Raw genomic sequence first — 21,629 nt, forward strand, 5'->3', positions numbered from 1 at the left:
CCCCCCTCCCCCATCCAGGGCGGGGAGGAAAGATCTCGTTTCCGGAGAATTTCAACGTCTTCTAGGGTTTTTTTGGTGAAACGTTTTAATCACAAACTTCTCCAATGTCTGGTTGCCTTTTCCTTCCTATGCAAATAACTTTTCTGAAATGGCTTCATTAAATTTTCATTGAGCATTATTCACTGATCCCTGTTTCGTAAAAACAATTTTGGTCCGGCGGATTGATACAATTCAAGGAAGCACTGGACATCATTCCACTTTTCGTTCCAATGCGGCTTTTTTGTATTTCACATCACTGCTGAACATCTGTAACTTCCTCCCACCCCAGCCCTCCCCTCTTCGGTCAGTTGATTGCTCCTCCGAGCCAACAGTTGCTCCTTGCTGCTCTTTGTTTGGTGGAGTTGAACAACGTTCGTCCGCAGTCCAAATCCTTCTGAATGTTCAGTCGACCATTCTTGCAAACATCTTCGTCGTTTGACCTTGTAGACCCGCCATTACTGTTGCCCATGGACACAATTTCGTTGCACAATCTCTAGCATCGAAGCCCCTCAAAGTCACGGGACAGTTACGCACTGGGGCCCCAAAGTTTCCGCCGCCACGCAGAATTTAATGTTGCGGTACGTAACTTTCAAGTCCAATGCATTTCAAAATCAATGAGGGTTTATGCAGTGAAAAACATTAAAGTGCTCTTCCAAAATTCTTTTAAGGTTAATTTTGTCTCTTCAGTTACACGGAAGCATCTGGCAGAAGCGAGCGCCTTTCGTTATATAATTTCTTCTTAAAAAAATTGCTAATGACTTTGGTTTGGTCCATTGGGCTGGAGAATACAGAGGTCGTGTTGGGTGGAAGGAACTTGGAACTGAAATGAAGTCATGTTTGTTCTTCACTGGCAGTCAGCCAAGTTACGAAGGGTGTGCCGGGTGCAATTATCCATGATTCAGAAAGGCACCGCAGGGGTAGCTTGTTCTCTGTTAGGTTACTGACTCTACGTCGGCGCAAACACTTCATGCAATCCACTCCATAAAAACAAGTTCCCGCTGTTCCACCCATGCTTTTGTATTGGCCCTCCACATTACAGGCAGTCTGGCCTTATTTACGCTTGTGCTGCTTAAAGGGCACGCGGGTTTATTGAAATTGAATGGGAGAACAAGTAGCGGCTTTAGTTTTCAAGTTCGCCACCCCTTGGCCGTTTGGAGCATAACAAAAGCGTTAAGCCTATCCTTCATTGGCTTGTTGGCCTGGGAGCGCCTTCTTCCTTGTTGGGTTGGGGATAAAATGTCCTGTTGGGCATCTTCCCTTTCCAGAAGAAGGCCCGTTTCATTCAACAACTTTGAAAATCTGTTGAAGCGACGTATCCCTTCGGCCTCCCACGAACCTCGGCCAAAACTCAGTCACGAATGGCCTCAGCAGCAGCCTTGTCTGCGCTACGCAGCCTCTACCATGCCTAATTACAGAGTGAATTCCCAGTTCTTTTCTTGAAAGTTTATCAAACCAAACCCTTTAACTAGCCTTTAAAATCCATCTGGCGTGGCCACTAGTAGAAGGAGTTTCCTTTTCAGCCAAACCTCTGATACACTTTGCCGAGCTTTCCTCGCAGATGATCGGCTCGGTTTACACTATCACCTGCCATTCTGTTTTCTCATGGTACCCGCCACTTCAAAAATTATTTTTTTCTGGCCCTCCTTCGAGGGTTTGGCGATCTCACTCTTTTGGTTAGTACTGTTTCCCCACTCCCCTTGCGCAACATTTCTGCTTTCTTTAATGGGCATCCTTGTTTTTTCAAAATTTGTCGAAATTGTCGGACTTGGCCATCTTGTAACCTCCTTTGGCGATATCGGTCACTGGCGAAACATCCACCGTTCAAACTTTTTTATTTCTAATTTAATTGCTTTCTTTATTTCAATGGTTATCTTCCTCTGCACCCTCTTCTCTCACCATCACTCTTCACTTTCTTACTTTCACCACCACTCTTCACTTTCTTAGGGCCCCCCATTATGAAGAAATCACAAGTTTTAGCGCAAAAAATGCTAAGCGAATTGACGAACGTCTTGTACACAATGAGATGAGACAAAGAGCGATGCGTGGGTGACGCCGTGCGTGGGCGGCTGGAGGATGGCTGTTCCCATGGCAACTCAAACGCTTCTCACGTGTGCTGGGCGATTTCGCGCATTTTTCAAATGTTTGTGTGTAAAAATTAGTTTTGTGAAACAAAGTGAATTGTTATTTTCCAGAAATTTCCAGCATTTTTCAAATGTTCATGTCTCAAAATTAGTTCATGACCCAAACAGAATTTTATTTTCCGCATTTTTTTTTGTTCGTATCTCAAAGTTAGTTCGTAGGTCAAGGGTGAAATTTTACCTATAATTTTGGTCGGGGATCGAGTTGTACGTGGGTCAATGCGTTCGTGAGTCAAGGGTCTACTGTACCAGCTTATTTTCTCAGTGCCACAAAGTGCATGATTTTGGTTTACCTTGACTTGGCCTGAGGATTTTGATTTTACTTGCTTCCATTTCATACACAGTTATGTAACTCTCATCCAAGGCACCAGGCCTGATTTCCACCAATTAATGTAAATTTGAACCTAATGCAACCTTGCAGACAATGGTAGCCAGGTTCAGGTAATACTGCTACCACAGTTGCCACACCAAAATACTAATCAAAGCAGGAAAATCTTTCAATCCCAAATGAAGCAAAGGTATTTCCTCAATACTGGGTAAATGAGATATGGAAATGTGCATGAATGAGGTCCAGGGCCGCCAAAAACTACACACTTGTTCAATGGGGTGTGAGCGATGGTCAGCATCCCTGAACCACTGACCTAATCTCATAGTCAAAACCTTAGAATCTATCACAACTGCAGCTGTACAAACCAGTAATTAAGTATATCAGTTTAACCAGACCACTGAGCTGATTAACAGCTCTCCTAGGGCTGGCCTGAAGGATTAGATTTTTATTTATGTGGCTAGGAACCAATTAGTTACTTAGCAACAGGACCTACAGCTTATTGTGGGATCCAAACCACATTTTATCGAGAAATGAATTTTTAATCAGCAGAAATACATTCCACTGTACAAAACAAAATTTACTTGGTGTAACAAGAGTGGAGGAATAGCTTCCAGGTAGGGAAGTCTATAACCAACTGACAGCCTGAACCAGGCTCCTATCACAATCTATAATTTTGAGACAAGATGAGTACTCCTCTTTATTCCTTCTATACCCTTTACCAGGAGACTTTGCCATAAGCTGTCCAACTTCCAGAGATCAATGGGCAATCTCTGCCACTTTGCTCGAGTTGGCTTATTGGGAATAAATTAATATCTACTCAGGATATGCACCATGTCCTCTGCTAGTCACACTTCCTTGGAGGGTATTCTTGGATAATGGGTTCTTCTGCTAATGACTGACTGCTATCCAGAGGAAGTTGATGCACTGCTGATAACATAAATTACTGCTCTGTAACTCACAGAACACAATACAGTCCTTAAGTGACTTGAAACACAGCTTCTCGGCTAGAGTCAAGAATGTCTTCAACATGGTGAGAATCTTCAGGGTATCTGACACCTTAAGGGAAGCTACAGTCCTCAAAGTAGAGGTTCAGAGATTAGTTGGCTTTCTCCACTGGGTCACACGTGCAAAACTAATCTAAAGTAGTTCCTATTTCCTTCTCTTCTTCCTCCTAGATGAAAATGGTGCAGCTGCTAGTAACAATTTGTTGTTGGCAGAAAGTGGAAGAGAAACAGGAACCAAAAATAGTTTTTTCACAAAGGATTAAGATCATCCCCGAAAAAAGGATGGTGTCGACTACTTCTCTTTAGCTGGGAATCTGTTGGCAGGATAAATAGTTCTGATGAGGAATTGCTGTCCATCACTGAACCTTGAAGCTAATTGCAGCAACAGCATAACTACAGGAACAAACGTGGCAACATCTGAGGAAGTCATTCAGTAATTCATCTGCCACCAGTATAGTAGTTATTTCTTGAGTCCTGTTTACTGGAAATGGGTCATTGCAGGAAGAAGCATATTGGGGATAATCATGGCTACCATTTATCAGTTATGTTAAAAAAATCATTATCATAAAAGAATCCTTTAAACAGGCAACAGGTTGAGGAGCTGTCAAATTATGCCAATCACCAAGTATAGCAAGAAAGGAGTTGGCTGGTCAGCATGCAAAGTGACTGAGGAGTGGGCATGATGGACAACAGGCTGGTCAGTGGTAGTGGTCCAGTCAGCAGGCAAGAATAGAGACATCATCTGTGGACCAGCATTTCACCACATAATGAGTGATGATTACGCCATTACCGACTTGGAGCTTGAAGATTCCAGAGTAAACACATCAATAGCAGCACTCCTGAAAATCTTGACTTTTACATCTTCCTCTACATACAGGCAGTCCCCGGGTTACGACGGGTTCTGTTCTTGAGACACGTCGTAAACAGAAAATCGTCGTAAGCCGGAACATCATCAAAAATCCTGAGAAAACCTTACTTTTAATGCTTTGGGTGCATTAAAAACTATGTAAACTGCATTCTTATTGCATTTTTCAATAAAAAAACCTTCAAATTTTTATTATTTTGTATTTTTGGTGTCATATTTCTTTTGCCAGATCAGCGTTGTAGGTGACGTAACCCTGGAACATGCGTCGCAACCCTGGAAATAATTTCTGATGAATATAATTGAAAACCGCCTTAACCTCGGAACATCGTAAGCCGAACCCGTCATAACCCGGGGACTGCCTGTATAGTGAAATTACAAGTTGGGCAAGATCTTTTGGGCATTTTCACACTTAAAAAGTAGCATACACACCTGGCTACAACAGCTGCTGCTGAGCTGAGGGTTTTTGTCAAAGAACATAAATAAGTATGTTCTAGTCCTTACTTAGGAGCCCTTGACAAATTTGCTGATACATAGTGAAGGCACAGTGAAAGCACAAAATTTTTTCATTATCAAAGCATAAAAATAACATGAGCAAAATAGACACACTAATCCAGAGCATAGGAAAAGTTGCATAACAAAACATTGTTACACAGACAAGTGATTAGTAATGGGATTCATGAATTAAATCAGGGAGAAAAAAAAGAGAATACATAAATTTGCTACAAGAATGGGCAGCAAATTATATATCTGGTGCACTAATTTAATACAAGCATATACTAGAAGTAAATTACAATTGAAGCAAAACAAAAAATTCTATGAAAACCATTGTTAATGCAAGGAATAAGTCCAGGAAATATAGTGTAAGGTAAAAATAAAAGAAATAAAAAGACAAAAGCAAGTAATATAACCTTCACCAACCAACAATTTCATACAATGAAAATGTGTGAAATTATGCATTCAGCACTAAGAACATCAAATGAAATGACGAAAACAATTAAAAGACCTATATTCTCAGTGTGATAAGATTTTAATAACTCACTGGTAGAGGCAATCATGCTGTAAACTGAACATCTGGGAAACAGTGCACAGAGCTGTATACAGCACTGCAGGTTCACAAAAATAGAGGTAGTTAGATTACACATACCAAAGGATCCAGACAACACAGAAGTAATCAGATCATCATCTTTTCTATGACTGACCAAAGTGTGATCCGCAAACAGACACACATTAAGCAATATGTTTGATGGGGTTGTGATGAAATCAAGAGAATGTATAATACACATTACTAGGAGTTCATACTCAAAAGTATTTTTGTAACAAAATGATAAGCACATATTCCAAGGTCATTATACTGAAAAAATCTTCCCCAATTAGAACTCGATTATACCTGATTTACACCTTAAATAATACATTACAGAATTATCGTTAAATACTGAACTATAACACAACACAGTCTATAACAATTAAAACTTATTTGTACTAATAGACAGTAATTAAATAGAACCATTCTGTATAGTATATAACCATTCTGTATAGTATATAAACAAAATAGACAGTAATTAAATACTAGAACCATTCTGTATAGTATATAAACAAGAGTGTCCTTACAGACAGACAAACATTGGTGCTAACATAATCCCCATTCAACTTCATTGGCAGAAGTAGAAAATAAAAAAACATTCATATTTGACCATGATTTATACTGCAAAATACAAATCTTACCTCTAATAGTTTCTTGGTGCCTGGTTGGTCGCAGTGAAAACCTATTATGGTGCTATAGGTTCCCTGAATAATAGCCTCTGCAGCCTTGTTTGCTAAGTGAGTGGTAAACACAAAGATCTGACTTTGCTGCTGCATGTACTGTGCATCGCTGGTGGCTACACCAGCTCCAGCACCTCCCTTCATCCCCATGGAGCCCATTCCTGGCCCGTACGTACTCCTATCACCCTCTGCAAAAATGACAAGTTAGCTAAAGATAGAAACTATACTAATTCTGAACACATACCAATATATTAAGATATATTCACAATGTAAATTACTGGTTTCAAACATTAAAAATATGTAAAATTCTAAGGACATTTTAATAATGCAAAAAAAGAAACTTGGATGCCTGCATATATACAATTTTAGTCTACAAGTTTCCTTCAAAGAGCCATGCTTAAGTCAATGCTAAATTATAAATGGTCTATAATCAATCAGCAGAACAGAGAAAGAGGAAGAAACAGTACAAGCAAAGACATAAAAAAACCTCCAATAGCAATACTGTTACAAATGGCCAGAATTCTAAAACTGTATTAAACTATTTCCTAAAAAATATTAGCATTTTGAGTGCATTAAGGCCAGTCTTGGCAGAGTTAAGATTTTTAGCTTGGTGGGCTAATTACTTTATCTTCTGGATCTACATATACTCTGTATCCAAATCAATTACAAACCCAACTTTGATCAGATTAAAGCTATGAAATAAATGGTAAAAAATTATTCTCCTACAATCTTCCAGTAGTCTATCCATATAAAATATGTCATAAAAACATGGTTTTTCTTACAGGTTGAATAGTTTTACCAGCAATTGTATTAAAAGCTCCTGAAATTGTAAAGATGGTTGCATTCAAATCATACCAGTCCATCTTTGAAAGAAGCCAAATGAATAGAAGTCACGTGATTCCTACTCTTGTAAATTTAACCATTTAACTGGTTATCTCAAATATACTGTAGTAGTAATGCTAGGTAAAACTGTATCGCATACGAAGTCCAGGCTTTGGAAAAACAACAAATCTACTAATTAATGCACAGTGATTCAATTAATATCACATCCAATAAAACTATGTTACAAGTGCCTTGATACAACATACTATAATGTCATTGAAGATAAAGCCCCCTTGTCTGACTGCACCAACAGACAATTTTAGTGATTTTCATATCAGGCTAAGCTCTTAGGGCTGACAGTTTTATTACCTATTGGGTAAATCTGAAAATTTAAGTACTTGTAACAAAATCAATCCCAACATGACAAGAACATTAGACTTATCAATGTCATAAAATGCATGCTCAATATATATTCTATGCAAATGCAATGAAAGCTGCTTTTACATAATGAAGATCCCGGACTGTTCTTAAGAACAAATTTTTTGTCTTCTTTGATACTGTCATCAAAGTCTCTCATACAAGGGCATTCTATCCTATTGAAATCTGCTTTGCTAACTAAAGGCCACCACTGGGTCTCATTCCATACCATAACTGTTCATTTTGAGTAATAATGTTTATTCTAAGTTGATCTATCTTTCTTTGGCTATAAAATATATGATTCCAAGCATTATGGGTACTGAATTTTATTATCAATACATACACCTCCTATACCAGTTTACCCTTAGCTGAATAGACGAGTACACAATATAGTATTACCGAATGTTCGCTGAAAATATTTAGTGGGGTCTGCTTAATCATGTCAATTAAGTACAAAATTTTTAGAGCAAACTTTTAAATAGAAATGTAGATCACATTCAGAGAGCCAAAATAAGAATACTCACATTAAACAGAATTACAGTATATACTGCATATAAATTACAGTACAGTGCTTAGTTATCATATAAAACAGTGTTAATTATATACTAGTGTTAATGATGTCAGTCAGTCTATAAATTGACAGAGCATACTAGAACTGAAAACTGCTATTACATCCCTGGGTAAACAGGCCAACTACATTTAACAATGAGTGAAATGTTCATAGTAAGTTAAACCCATATAGCAAAATGAATCTTTCTCCACACACGCTTTTCTTCCTACCTGCTGACTGCAGCTGGGGTATCGATGCCCCGTCCATACTGGGTACTCCCGTGCAGACACCAGCCATCTTTGACCCGTCACCGTCACCCATATTACAACCTGTCAACACCACCCTTGCTCACCAAGACATCAACTTTGAAATGGTATAAACCCAATTCCAAGGTGCTAACAGAAAGCCTCTCTCAATACTTAACAAAAATTTAGTCACACTCAGATGACTGACTGGCCCTTGTACAAACATATTTCATAAAATACTATAAGGTTTTAAGCACCTTCACTGAACAAAATATGACAAATGGTCAAACTCATACCCAAACCTAGCCTAGAGATTAAACTGACTATGCATTTTGCTTTGCTATATGTTAAGAACCCACATTAAAAGAAAAAGAACTTATGAGATAAACATAAATAATGTTCCTTCATACCATATTTAGATTACCAGTCTCAATACAAAAATTCTATACACTATCAAGTAAGCTTACTTTACAGAAAATAAAGATCAGTCATTTTTACCAGTTGCTTGTCCTTTAAGTAATAAAAGGTTGAATTTGTTCTTTTATACTGTAGAAAACATCTGGGTGTCTGCATGAAAATGAGACAATGAATGAAAACCTACAACTAAAGCCTTACATAATAGCAATAACTAACAGCAGAAAACCAGAACAAAAACATTAAGAACCTCAATATTTTTTATCATTACTGAAAACTTTAAGGAAAATTACACATTAGAGGTAATTTATGACAGCAACCATGAAGTGAATAATCAACAGACTATCCTTGACACTGCTCTATCTATTAGGGGATTCTGCATTTCTTGATCTCCTGTATCTTCTTGTCAAATCCTCTTAATTCCACAACATAAAAGTCATAAACCCTACCTATCAATTCCATGATCTATCCAGCTGTGTATTCAGTCATTGCTCTTTCAATTGCCTTAAAAAATACATGTTTTTACTCGTTGTTATACGGGATGATACTCTAAGGGTCCAGTTATTAGTTTTCTGGCAAAAGCAAATAAATGAATAGTTTTTTCAAGTTACATCTCAAGCCAAAAGTAGAGCTGTAATTAATAAAAGTAAAGCAATGAAGTTGATCAGAACACTAATATATATGGTTTAAGCCATAACAGGAATGATTATTTTATGTCATTGTCAAAATGTCCAAAATAGCAAAAATTAAATATACAACACATTCTGGCAACTATAAAATACTAATTTTAAATATATAAATTTAAAATGCATCATGATTGAAGTCTTTACCAAAATAATGTGCACTATATTTCAGTCTGCAATGGAGTTACCATTTCCCCCAAAAAAGGACAACCTCATCAATTGATGTACATATTCTTTCAAGTTTTAACAATTTTTGGAACTATTTAAACGTGCTGAGAAATTGCATATCTCATATACACAAATAGTTTGATTTTAACTCGGCACAAAAAAAATGAATTGGTTCACAATGTTAGTAAGGAATTCACCCTCAGTTATTACACTAAAGATAAGAGAAACCATGAATAAATTACTACCAAACAAAGGTCACAGAAACAAAATAAAACCTAAACTGAAGACATTAATACGTTAATTTTAGCTGGGTTCCTCCATAAATACAAAAATCATATACTGTTCTTTTGTTTTATGGTACAGTATATCCAAAGCTAGCCATTACTGTCACTAAGCCCTAACTTCTCATAAAACTACCTCACAGCCCTTTCATTTTTCCCATATGGCTTTGTTTTTTGCTACTACATCCAAAAATTATCGAAATACCACGATATCTGAGATTTAAGCCTTTTTACTATGACAAAATATAAACAAAATTATTAAACAATCAGCTACAGCCACTTTACTTCAAAATGATCCTACATGTATGATTTCAAAAAATAATTTCTCATGTATGAAGGTTCACTCTGTTCCTAATCCATTTTCAACAGGACTGTAACCCATTCCACTTTCACTGCTGGTGAAAAACTAACAAACTATATGTACTTGGAAAGATGTAAGGGAGTTGGAGCAGAATAAAAGACCAACTTCATGCAACCAGTTTTACAAAAGAGGAAGAAGTGCTACAGATTCTTGGTAATATCTACTGGGAATAGATAACAAAATTGTTACCTTCATTATTATGCGGTGGAGTTGTGGTTGTAGTAGTCGAGGTAGTGGTGATTGTAGTGGTAATTGTCGTCGTGGTTGTTGTTGTGGAAGCCGTACTTGGTTTAGTGTCATTTTCAGGGCCCCCGTTGGCTATTTCTGTTTTAACCTGCAAATAAATAGGCAAAATTAAAAAATATTTCAAAGATATCAGGTAGAGCTTTAAGTAAATGATGCCCATAGGACACAAAAAAAATCATATTTACTTAAACCAAGGAAATTGGATATTAGATTCTGTACCATAGGTACAAGCACAGTACGTACTGACCACTGCTGATAAAAAAACATTACTCCAAACCACAAAACACTTTACTGGCAAACATTTACAAATTTGTAGTTACTTGTGTTGTTATTACAGTATTAATGTTCTTATACACACACACACATTTATAAAGGTGATGCCACGGAGGAAAATGGAAAGACGAGAATGCTACGATCTTTCGGTCTACACAACCCTTTACTTAGGCTTCTGTGGCATCACCTTTATTTATACATAGCATCACGTTTTATATATTTCGTGATCAAGTTATGTATATTTACACATAAAGAAATAGCTCAAGTAAAAATGCAACAGGTAATCACATTTATCAGACTTACAACATCAACACAAGTAACAATGACATACATGCAACTACATCATATTAATAATAATATAATATATATATATATCTAATATATATATATATAATATCTATATATATATATATATATATAATATATATAATAATAATATATAATATATATATATATATATATTAATTATAATATATATATACTACATATATATATATATATATCATATATATAATACATATATAATATATAATATATATATATATATATATATATATATATATATATATATATATATATATATTGTCACTTTGTTGTGATATTTTATTCTTAGTTATTTTATTATTCTTGTTTTTGTTATGTATATGAATTGTATTATTATCCATTTAGTTTGTTTTCCTCCTCCCCGGTGGTTTGTCTGTTTGGTAATTGTCACTAATGACCATTCTGTCTTTCCATATATTTGTGAGCGAGTGGTGCTGTCACCGTGGCTGTGTCGGAGTTTGTTTCGACTGAAGGAGTCAGTTGATCTCTGAGCCTTATTACTCCTGGTGACTGCTGGATTTGATACATAACGCCTGCTTGGACGTACTTTCACTCTTGAAGGATTACTCTTCATCCTGCTTCACCCTCGGCTCAGTAAATGTCGAGGGGCTCTCACTTTGCCAAGGTATAGGTGACTGATATTTGTTGGGATATCCAAGTGATCTTTGACTTGTTTCTTTTGGATGTCCTGGGTTTCCTGGAGGATCACCCTCGTGGACGTAGGATCGCTGCTTTATGGGCCCGGTCGAGTACCATATGTACATTCATCACTTCGCCCCTTCAGTTTTGTCTCTGGACGCAGAGGCATATAAGTATTTATAAAGATCACGGTTATAACTCCAATGTTGCGGAGGACAGAAACTCATATGTAATTAAGGAGATCACGGCAATAGCTCCAGTGTTTCAGAGGAGGGAAACCACCGATAGGTTATTTAGCTTGTGATTGTTAGGTTATTCTTACTTTCCAAATACCTTCTCCTGTCTGAACCCCCTTCTTCTTTTAGATGTATCTTTGCCTTACTATCTTCATTGGGTAAGTGTGTTGTTTTATAAATATTTCAGGGTGATTGATTTTCATTAATATATGTACTGTGAGGTTCAGGAATAACTTCTGTCTTTATGTTTTGTATTAAATTTAAGTGTTTTTGTGGTGTTTTGTTTTCCCCCATGAATTAATTTTTGCACTCTTGATATCATTTGAGAGCTATTCCACTGATTGTGGACTTAGCTTATGGTTGTGAACAGTTTGGTAAGAAAGGAATCTAATTTTTAGTAACGGCAGAAAAGGATCATTACAATATATATATATATAATATATATATATATATATATATATATATATATATATATATACTACTACACACACACACACACACACATATATATATATATATATATATATATATATATATATATATATATATATATACACACACACACATGTGTGTGTGTTTATTATGCACATTATATACTGAAGTCATATATAAATACGGTTATGTCGTTATACACTTTAGTTGGCAGTGTATGGAGAAGAGAAGAGTGCAAATTGCACTGCCTGCTCACCTTCACTCCACCAGCACCATTATTATTATTGTTAGCACTGGTGGTATTGTTATTATTGGCGGGGCATGGGGGTGTGGTCTTTGCGGCTGGGTCATCCCCGTTGAGACAGGGCGTCGTGGCGGTTGGGGCGTCCGGATCTGGCTTGATTTCCGTGCCCGGCTCTTGCTTAATCGTGGGCGTAGGGAGAGGAGTGGCATGAGTGTGATTGGCTTTAGTCCGCCGTCCACCGGCACCCCCCGTTTTGACAGTACCGCCCCCCTCCTCCTTCACCCCACCACCCCCCGCCCCCTGCTTCACCGTGCCACGCATACCCCCTGAAATAAATAATGTTGATTACAATTCCATTCAACAACCTACCGGAGTGGGCTTGCTCTAAATGAATCTGAAAAAGACACACAAAAACAAAACATGACGTTAAAAAATCCTAAATTGATATTTCATGCTCAGTTACAACAGAAGCAATGCTTGTACATCACATTAACAAGGAAATGAGTATGAATTCTGAAAAACGAAGCTTTAGATATGCAGGAGTCATTTTGTTGTACGTAAATCTGTTGCTACAAACAGCATCTCTCTCTGCCTTTTATATATAAAAAAAAATTCATATCTGCTGTGCATTACATTTATGGTTCAACTAAAATTTTGAGAAAAAACATACAATTTCCAAGAACATGGTTACAAATTTCATAAAGAAATCTTAATTTACGCATACTGTCACATACACACACACATACACATACACACACACATACACACACACACTACTACTACTACTCTAGTGTATGCACTAGAAAAAATTATGCACCTGTCAATAAAAACATCTTCCGAATAAATCAACACACATACAGTAACGGGGAAATATAACTTGAACATGCCTTTGCAAAACTGGACTTTCAAATTAGTCAATTACAAAAAAAATGGTTGCGTTTACTTTCTTTTTCCTGTAAAAACTAAAATATTTCAGATTTTCATAATACACACAAAACAAACACCCACAGAATCCTAGATTAAGATAGTAAACAAATTAAAAAACAGCTTCTCCTACGCTTGATCACACCCAAAGGCACAAATGTGTAAAGTAATTTAATGTAAAAAATCTCTGAATCAAAGCGTCATAAAAATCAAGTGTTTAACCTTATAATTCCTAAAGTACTCAAGGATAAAGTTATATTAACTAATTACTTGAACATACAAAGAAACAGAATTACAAATTACAATTCTCCAATAAAACTAGCTTTGCTCACTTCCCATTCAGTGCCAACAGAAAATATAAGTCCACTCACTCGGTATAAAAGCTACAAAAAATTGAATTTCATTTGAGGTCATTTTCTTACCTAGCTATGTTGACAGTAATTATTTTACGTGCCGCTTCTATGTACTGTATCACTCTCGGCTCGTCTGTCACTGCCCGATACCCGCATCTGCAAGGAAAAAAAAAAAGAGCGTTTCACAAATCGACTGGCATAAAACAGATATTCATAAAATGTACAGATTAAAAAGAACTAGACGCAAACGGAACTTCTGCCAAATTCTGTCACGAAAAGTCAAGAGCATAATTATACTAGCGAATTGCCATACAGACGTTAACAGAGAAACTATCCCATGCCAAAGTCGTAACTATCCATTAACATTTGAAAGATAAAAAACATACAAGAACACGAGAACGAATAACAGAAATTAGCCACATATACATTGCCAAGTTATGTTAAATATCAATACATTTAATCCCCATCTATGCGGATGGAAATATATTTCAAAACTACAACATCAAAAGGAACATAACATATTTATCTGGTTCAACACCTTCACAATCACTAAAAACCTTACCCACTTCAATAAACATGACTCACTAACCAAACCCATAATTGCAACCATAGCATAAACGAAATAGCTTGTTCCTAATTCAACTACAACCTGTTTCCTCCGAACTTGGCCTGTGAAATGCACTTGATCCCCTCTCCTTTTCGATGGCAATTTGCTCTACACTCCCTCACCTTTTTAATCTCTTTTCTGTCATTATGCCCACAGGCGCGTTATCTGCATCCTTTAACCTTGAACACCTAACTCCGTAATCCATGCCTATACAGAGAACGCTATGCACCACTTGTCACTTGTGTCAACCTGACGACTTACGAGCATAAACTAAATGAACTGCCAAGAAACGCTGCAGTTGTAACAGGGCAGGAGAAAATTGCTGCCACGAACCTTTAAATAATACCTACAGTATAAAGGGAGTAATAAACTGAGATAAACAACATAGTTACAAATAAAACAATTTCTACGAATGAGGGAACGTCATATTTCTCACAATCTCAAGAGGATGATCCAAACCTCTATTGGCTGTTGAACGTGCCGACGATCAAATGCCACAAAATAACAAAACTCCTGCTGCAGAATACTTAATTCATGAAAACGTTTCAATGAAAAATTTGAGCATGCGAGCCTTAGATAATAGTTCTGCAATGAAACTTTATGCAGTCTTGCTTACTCCGCCCTATTAAGCCATACTACGAAGCTTGGTTACAAAATCACTGGGAAATGAAGAAGAAATCCGAAAGAAATCCGAATATGATCGGTGAAAGCAAAAGCAAAATTCAGTGTTTAGACATTTTACAGAAACATGTTCACCCTATTCCACCAGACCACCTTTTCATTTTACCTTGGTGCTGTAGATAAAACGTAGAAACTGTTTCCTTTAAATTTCCAGATTACAAAATACTAAAAAGTCTCAAGGAAATAATCTCGCCATTATAATGAGAACTGAGAGGTGCCAAACTTCAGTAAGGCAAAATGTGTTCAACACTGTCAGAGGCACCATTTTTAGTGCAATATGTTTTCTTCCTTCGCTCTTGTGTAAAATACAACATAAACATTAATCATGGCTATATTTGTACTGCTCTAGCTAAGATCCTGTTGCTTAGGGTTTACAAACATTAAAACCACTTACACCACTAAACCCATTTTCATCATTATACTGTAATACAGACATCTATACATTTTCAACGAAACTGACGTAAATGCAGAGTTACTCCGGTACTTTGTAAAATTTCATCTTCTTATTACTATTATAATAATTACTTACATTACGACATAAATCCTTATGGTAGGCACACATCGTAAAGCCACGAAACTGCCTAGCTAGCCTCCACGAACAATAACAACATCTTAGCTGTGACAAGGATCCAAATGCGACACGAGTCACTCCAGAAGCGCTTCTACAAACCCACTACCATCCCAAAACCCTCAAACGCTGCCCTAGGTTATAACAATGGCATTATAATCAATAGTACACTTAACAAAATTCGGGACCTTACGAATTCACTGAAAGTACCCATCTGGAAATTTTGCAAACAACTATGAATAACCACTAGCTTACGAAAGCACACACACACACACACACACACACACACAAAGCACTTCTCATTAAAGCTGCGACAAAAAGGGAAGTCCAAAACTATAGAAAGTCCGCGAACGGAATTTTATTCTTTCTAATGCATCAAAATTATGCAGAGAAATAGAGAACACGAAAATTGCAGCACGAAAAAAGTGCCCATCAATTTTAATAGACCGGATGTCTGTGCGTGTTGGCAAGTCATGTGGCTTACGCTGTGAAAGCCAGATTTCTATAGAAAATTATTTCTGACTCGAGACTCCAGTTTCCAGTTGAAATGACTTGTGACCTCACTGCAGATAAAATTGGTTTGGATTTAGGCCACAATTATTCACTTATCAGCGGAAATGAGTCACTTGCCTGGCAAACCTGCATATCCTCTTGGATAATCATCTTGGCCTGAGCTGTGCCTAAAATCTCTCTCTCTCTCTCTCTCTCTCTCTCTCTCTCTCTCTCTCTCTCTCTCTCTCTCTCTCATTAGGGCTGTGGAGAAAATGGGCAAACATTAAACATGGTTCGGTCGAAGCTTACTAAGAGCATTAAGATAGAAATCGGTGAACGGTATAAACAGCCAAATACCATGCCGGAACATCAAAGAGCCCCACCAGAGAATCTGAGAACAGTATACGTAAGGGTGAGCTGTCAACTAAAAATATACATCAAGGCAATGCCAACCAACATTAAAAAAGGGGGGGACACATACAGATTGAGCCGAAACTAAAACTTATGGACAAAATGACTCAACATAATAGAAACGTCAATTATTGTATACAGAAACATTAATAACAACAAAGTTTCAATAACAAGCTGATATCTTACAGAAGTGAGAAAATACCGAGAGGATCGATTGCTATCTCTCCTTGATACACATATAGTATATACATAACGATGAGTAAGTTTCCTGCTGATATTCATCCACGATTCAAAAGTTAAAAGTATGAATGGGGCAAGAGACCATTGGGAAGCCATTCCTTGTTCCGAAAAACATAGTAATTTATGTATATATATAATATATATATATAGTATATTATATACATATATATATCTATATATATATATATATATATATATATATTATATATTCATATAATATATATAGATATATATATATATATATATATATATTTATAATATTTAAAACATATTATATATTTATAAAAGCCCACAATGGATTAGACGGATAAGTATGTAGGCACATACATCTACACCCACGACAGGAGACCGATAAGAAAAAGGACAGGAGACCGATGAGGAAAAAGAAGATGAAGCGAGGGAGAGGGAGAGGGAGAGGGAGAGGAGGAGGAGGAGTTGGAGGAAGAGGAGACGGGAGCGTAGGAACAACCGCTCTCTCCCCTGCTTTTTAAAGTTAGCCAAACACTGCATAAGAGTTTGTGTTGTGGCTTTACTCAATAATGATGATGGTGGTTCAGAGACGAGATGGAGGGAAACGAAGGCTACGAACGAAAGGCAAGATAATTGGAGGGAACGGGAGGAGGAAAAAGATTACACAGCGGGAAAATGTTAATGGCAGAATGCCGAGAGCCTCAAAAGAAAGAAAGAAAGAAAGGAAGGAGAGAGAGAGAGAGAGAGAGAGAGACTAAGGACAAAAATGATGCACTGACGATAAGGGCTGTTAGGAACTAAAATAACCAAGAAGCATACGGAAAATAATTCTGGAAATATTCACAAAAGAACAGTAGATATAGTACACTATTTAGACTGGAAAAGTAAAATTTTTTAAAGTATGCAGACTTGAACAGGTTCATTCCGAATCACAGACAGTCATAACCAAAACGAGAGTAATTTGAAAAAAAATGGAAAGTGTCCTGGAGAAAAAATGCTACATAAAGTTAAGATTTTGTGATAACATTAGCAAAGTTACCAGAGATGAATGATTGAGAGCCACTGCTTAAAAATCTACGGATGAATTCGGCCATAATTAACTGTCCAACGTCTATAACTCCAGAACTACGCGGGAACAACTTCAATACCTCCAAGAATTCCATCACTGCAGAGCAACTAAAAGTGGCAAAGGCACATTGGCCTTAGAAATAAGCGCAGGCAGCAAAAGAAGTCTCGCACTTTACTTCTACTTAATGAAATACTAGTGACCAAACTGACCATTACACCCAACGACGTAAATATGATGCAACAAAAAGGAAAATGACACCACAAAAGACCAAAACACCGCGAAATATACAGTTACAAATTTCCAACGTCTATAACTCCAGAACTACGCGGGAACAACTTCAATACCTCCAAGAATTCCATCACTGCAGAGCAACTAAAAGTGGCAAAGGCACATTGGCCTTAGAAATAAGCGCAGGCAGCAAAAGAAGTCTCGCACTTTACTTCTACTTAATGAAATACTAGTGACCAAACTGACCATTACACCCAACGACGTAAATATGATGCAACAAAAAGGAAAATGACACCACAAAAGACCAAAACACCGCGAAATATACAGTTACAAATTTCGGACCATTCATAAGCAAATAATTTATGTTTGCTATCCAACTGTTAATTTTGGGATCGGGCTGAGGGTCGGGGTAAGAGCGGGAGGAAGCGGAGGCAGGCTTATAAGGAGAAGCCCATCCTAATAAAACTTTTGAAGTCAGAACATTTGGCGCCAAAATCACGGCAAAGTGTGTCCGAAGACGATAAATAAGAACGCAATAAACTTCAGCAGCTTGTCTGATACACAATCTCTCTCTCTCTCTCTCTCTCTCTCTCTCTCCCTTCTCCCCTGTCTCTCTGGGTCTCTCCTTTCTCTTGTCCTCTCTCTCTTCTCTCTCTTCTCTCTCTCTCTCTCTCTCTCTCTCGAAAAGGAATTCATTGTAAGGAGAACAGAAAGGCAGGGAAGAGATCGCAAGAATTGGAAAGGGAGGGCGACAAATGAAGAGGTGATTTAGAGGAAAAATTGAAGGAAAATAATGCTGGAAGGAATGAAAGACCGATGAACAATACAAAGACATATGTAACATATGTAACGTGAATGCTGTTATGACCATGTATAAAGAGGTATTTTAATAAACTATAACATCGAAACACTTGGGTAGTTATCACTCCTGAAACTAAGATGGCGTTGTATAACATAAATAATAATTTGATCCACAGTTATACATGCATACATACATAACGCGCGCACACACACACACCACAGACACACACTACATATATAAATATAAGATCAGCAAATTATCTATACAGCTTTCAACAGAGTGCCCATCTGCCATCTTTGCCCAGGACTTGAATCCGATTCTTCCTGCCTGGTACGGGACAATGTTACTGCTTATACCACAAGATCCATGTTATAAACACACACACACATATATAATATGAGTATATATATTATCTATATATATATACTATATATATATATATATATATATATATATATACTGTACACTGAGAGAGAGAGAGAGAGAGAGAGAGAGAGAGAGAGAGAATTTCATTTTAGGAGAACACTGGGAAAATTGACAAAATCTAACTCCGCCACTGCAGGAAAATATGACAAAAGGTCGAGAGAGAGAGAGAGAGAGAGAGGAGAGAGAGAGAGAGAGAGAGATCGCTTATTATTGTTCCTCTCGAGATAATCCGTTGAACCGCTGGAGAAGAAATAAGGGGCAATATCCCCCTTAAACTTAGCACATAACTTTACACAAACTTGCCTCGTAACTTTCCTCGCCGGATCGAGCGGCTGTCCCGAATCCCCCCTCCCCCTTCCCCTCCATCCCCCTCTCTCCTCCTCCCCTTTCCCCCCTTACATATCCACCAACACTACCACTGCCATCACCATCTCTCTCTCTCTCTCTCTCTCTCTCTCTCTCTCTCTCTCTCTCTCTCTCTCTCCATCATCTTCCCATTCCACTGCCCATTATTTTTTTTTTTTAGCATCCATGACCTTTGATATTGCGACGTTGGTTTGAGGTACTGCAGCTTAACCACTTGCTTTAGACCATAATTGTTAGGTGAGCGAGCCTGCAAGCGTAACCTAACTATGTGTGCACTTACAGACGCGAGATAAGGAGATTTTATAGATATGAAGTAAACAAATGGATAACCAATGACAGGTATAAATGTCGGTGAATATGGTGAAGAATAAATGATCATGTAGCCTTCTTCTTTAGACACAAACATTAACATATAAATGTAGGCATACGATTTTTTTGAATTTCTAAAACTGCCCGAAGATGAACACACACTCAGTATACCAAAAATGACAGTTGTGACTGACAAGAGTCAGTTACTGAGCATCGCTCGGTATTTTACACAATTCCCACGACCACTGAGGAAACGGGAGACGGCCAGAATACCACTGATCATAGCAGCTTCAGCCGAACATTTCAAGAAATTCATCTTAATTGTGGTCATCTGTTTCTACTCCACTTTCTTTAGTCGTACGATTGATCAGAATACTTCGTAGTCAAATAACAGCCTCTCTCCTACTACCGTGTTTCTCGTCACCTTTACCTGGGACTGCGTAAGTAAATGCCGCAGCTCTTCTTGACCTCTTCAGATTTTTGACAGGGTCCAACATAAGGCTCGGGTGGTCAGATATTCGAGTTTACAACTCCATTCCTTTTGTCTGAAAACTCATATCAAGTTTACTAAAGCATTTTCTTCCTGACGTAGGTGTCGGTGGTGCCGCTGGCGACCCCTTCCTTCTCTTTTGAACGCTTCCCTCGCAGATGTCTTCTCTTCCCGCTCGTTCGTTTCTTCCTCTTCAAATTCAGCCTCTCGTCTCTCTTCCAAACCTCCTCTCCTACTCCTTCACTCTTAAAATCACAATCGCTTTCATACACCACCCTTCAACTCCCTTCAGATTATATTCCTTCCTACTTCTTTGCCACTCTCTTCAAAATTATGATTTCTCTCCTATCACTACTCTCTCTCTCTCTCTCTCTCTCTCTCTCTCTCTCTCTCTCTCTCTCTCTCTCTCGCACCTCTTGTTTGCTTATTCCTCTTCCACAGTAACCGAGGAGTAGAAACTATCATTAAAAATTCCTGAGTGCTTCTGCACACAAAGGCAACTTTCAACACCCTAGGTAGATGCTTTTCATAACTACTTTTTCCTCTGTCGGGTCTATGTATGCTCATACTTGTGAATATGTAAATTCACATACATAAAAATAATAGAACGGAATGGAAAATAACATGAAAAACGACGACTGTATATGTGTGCTGAGAGAGAGAGAGAGAGAGAGAGAGAGAGAGAGAGAGAGAGAGAGAGAGAGAGGAAGCCGTGAATATGTGTGGCTGTCTAAACTCTACGGCCGTGCGCGCCTTTTTCTCCGGCCCCTTAAAATATGGCTCAGGGAAAGCGGGGTCCACTATCACAACACAAAGCTTTAGCTCGGCTTCGTTTTCTAACATATCCCGCTATTGCTTCCATACTGGCATTTCATAAGTGTTCTCGTTTATATTAGACCTGAATAATTGTGCTGGATAGTCGAGAGGTAGAAAAACAAGATAGTGCTACCATACGGACGAATGTGTAGAAAAAGGCAAAGTCGCGTGATATCATCCGAACGCACACAAAGGAATCCCCGAGATGGTAGAGGAAAAAATTGTTGATTCATTCTTGTCTCGGGGACATTAAACAACTCTTGCGTTCCATTTCCCTGCTCTGGCTCCAACTTTGGCTTGCTCTAAACCAGTGACACAGAAAGAAGGGGAATTCAACAATTATTTTCTTTTGATGCGTCCAGGGATGAGATGACGTAACAGGGAAATACGCTCTGGAAAAGCTGACG

The 21,629-nt window shown here is 37.7% G+C and overlaps 1 protein-coding gene across 6 annotated transcripts in view; it reads right to left on the reverse strand.

The window, feature by feature from the left end:
* Positions 1-21,629, reverse strand: part of LOC135217915 (collagen alpha-1(I) chain-like) — a 494,010-nt gene that overhangs the window by 19,615 nt on the left and 452,766 nt on the right. For 5 of the 6 annotated variants that reach the window (XM_064253999.1, XM_064253995.1, XM_064253997.1 and 2 more), the window contains 5 exons: positions 13,817-13,903; positions 12,483-12,796; positions 10,266-10,410; positions 8,155-8,253; positions 6,097-6,323 (listed from right to left, as the gene is read on the reverse strand). In XM_064253999.1, the coding sequence (XP_064110069.1) occupies positions 6,097-6,323; positions 8,155-8,253; positions 10,266-10,410; positions 12,483-12,791 (780 nt within the window). In that variant the 5' untranslated portion in view covers positions 12,792-12,796; positions 13,817-13,903. The remainder of the gene's footprint in view (positions 1-6,096; positions 6,324-8,154; positions 8,254-10,265; positions 10,411-12,482; positions 12,797-13,816; positions 13,904-21,629) is intronic. The other variant, XM_064254000.1, reaches the window with a different exon arrangement.

The sequence above is a fragment of the Macrobrachium nipponense genome, chromosome 9 (assembly GCF_015104395.2).
Source record: "Macrobrachium nipponense isolate FS-2020 chromosome 9, ASM1510439v2, whole genome shotgun sequence".
NCBI lineage: Eukaryota > Metazoa > Arthropoda > Malacostraca > Decapoda > Palaemonidae > Macrobrachium > Macrobrachium nipponense.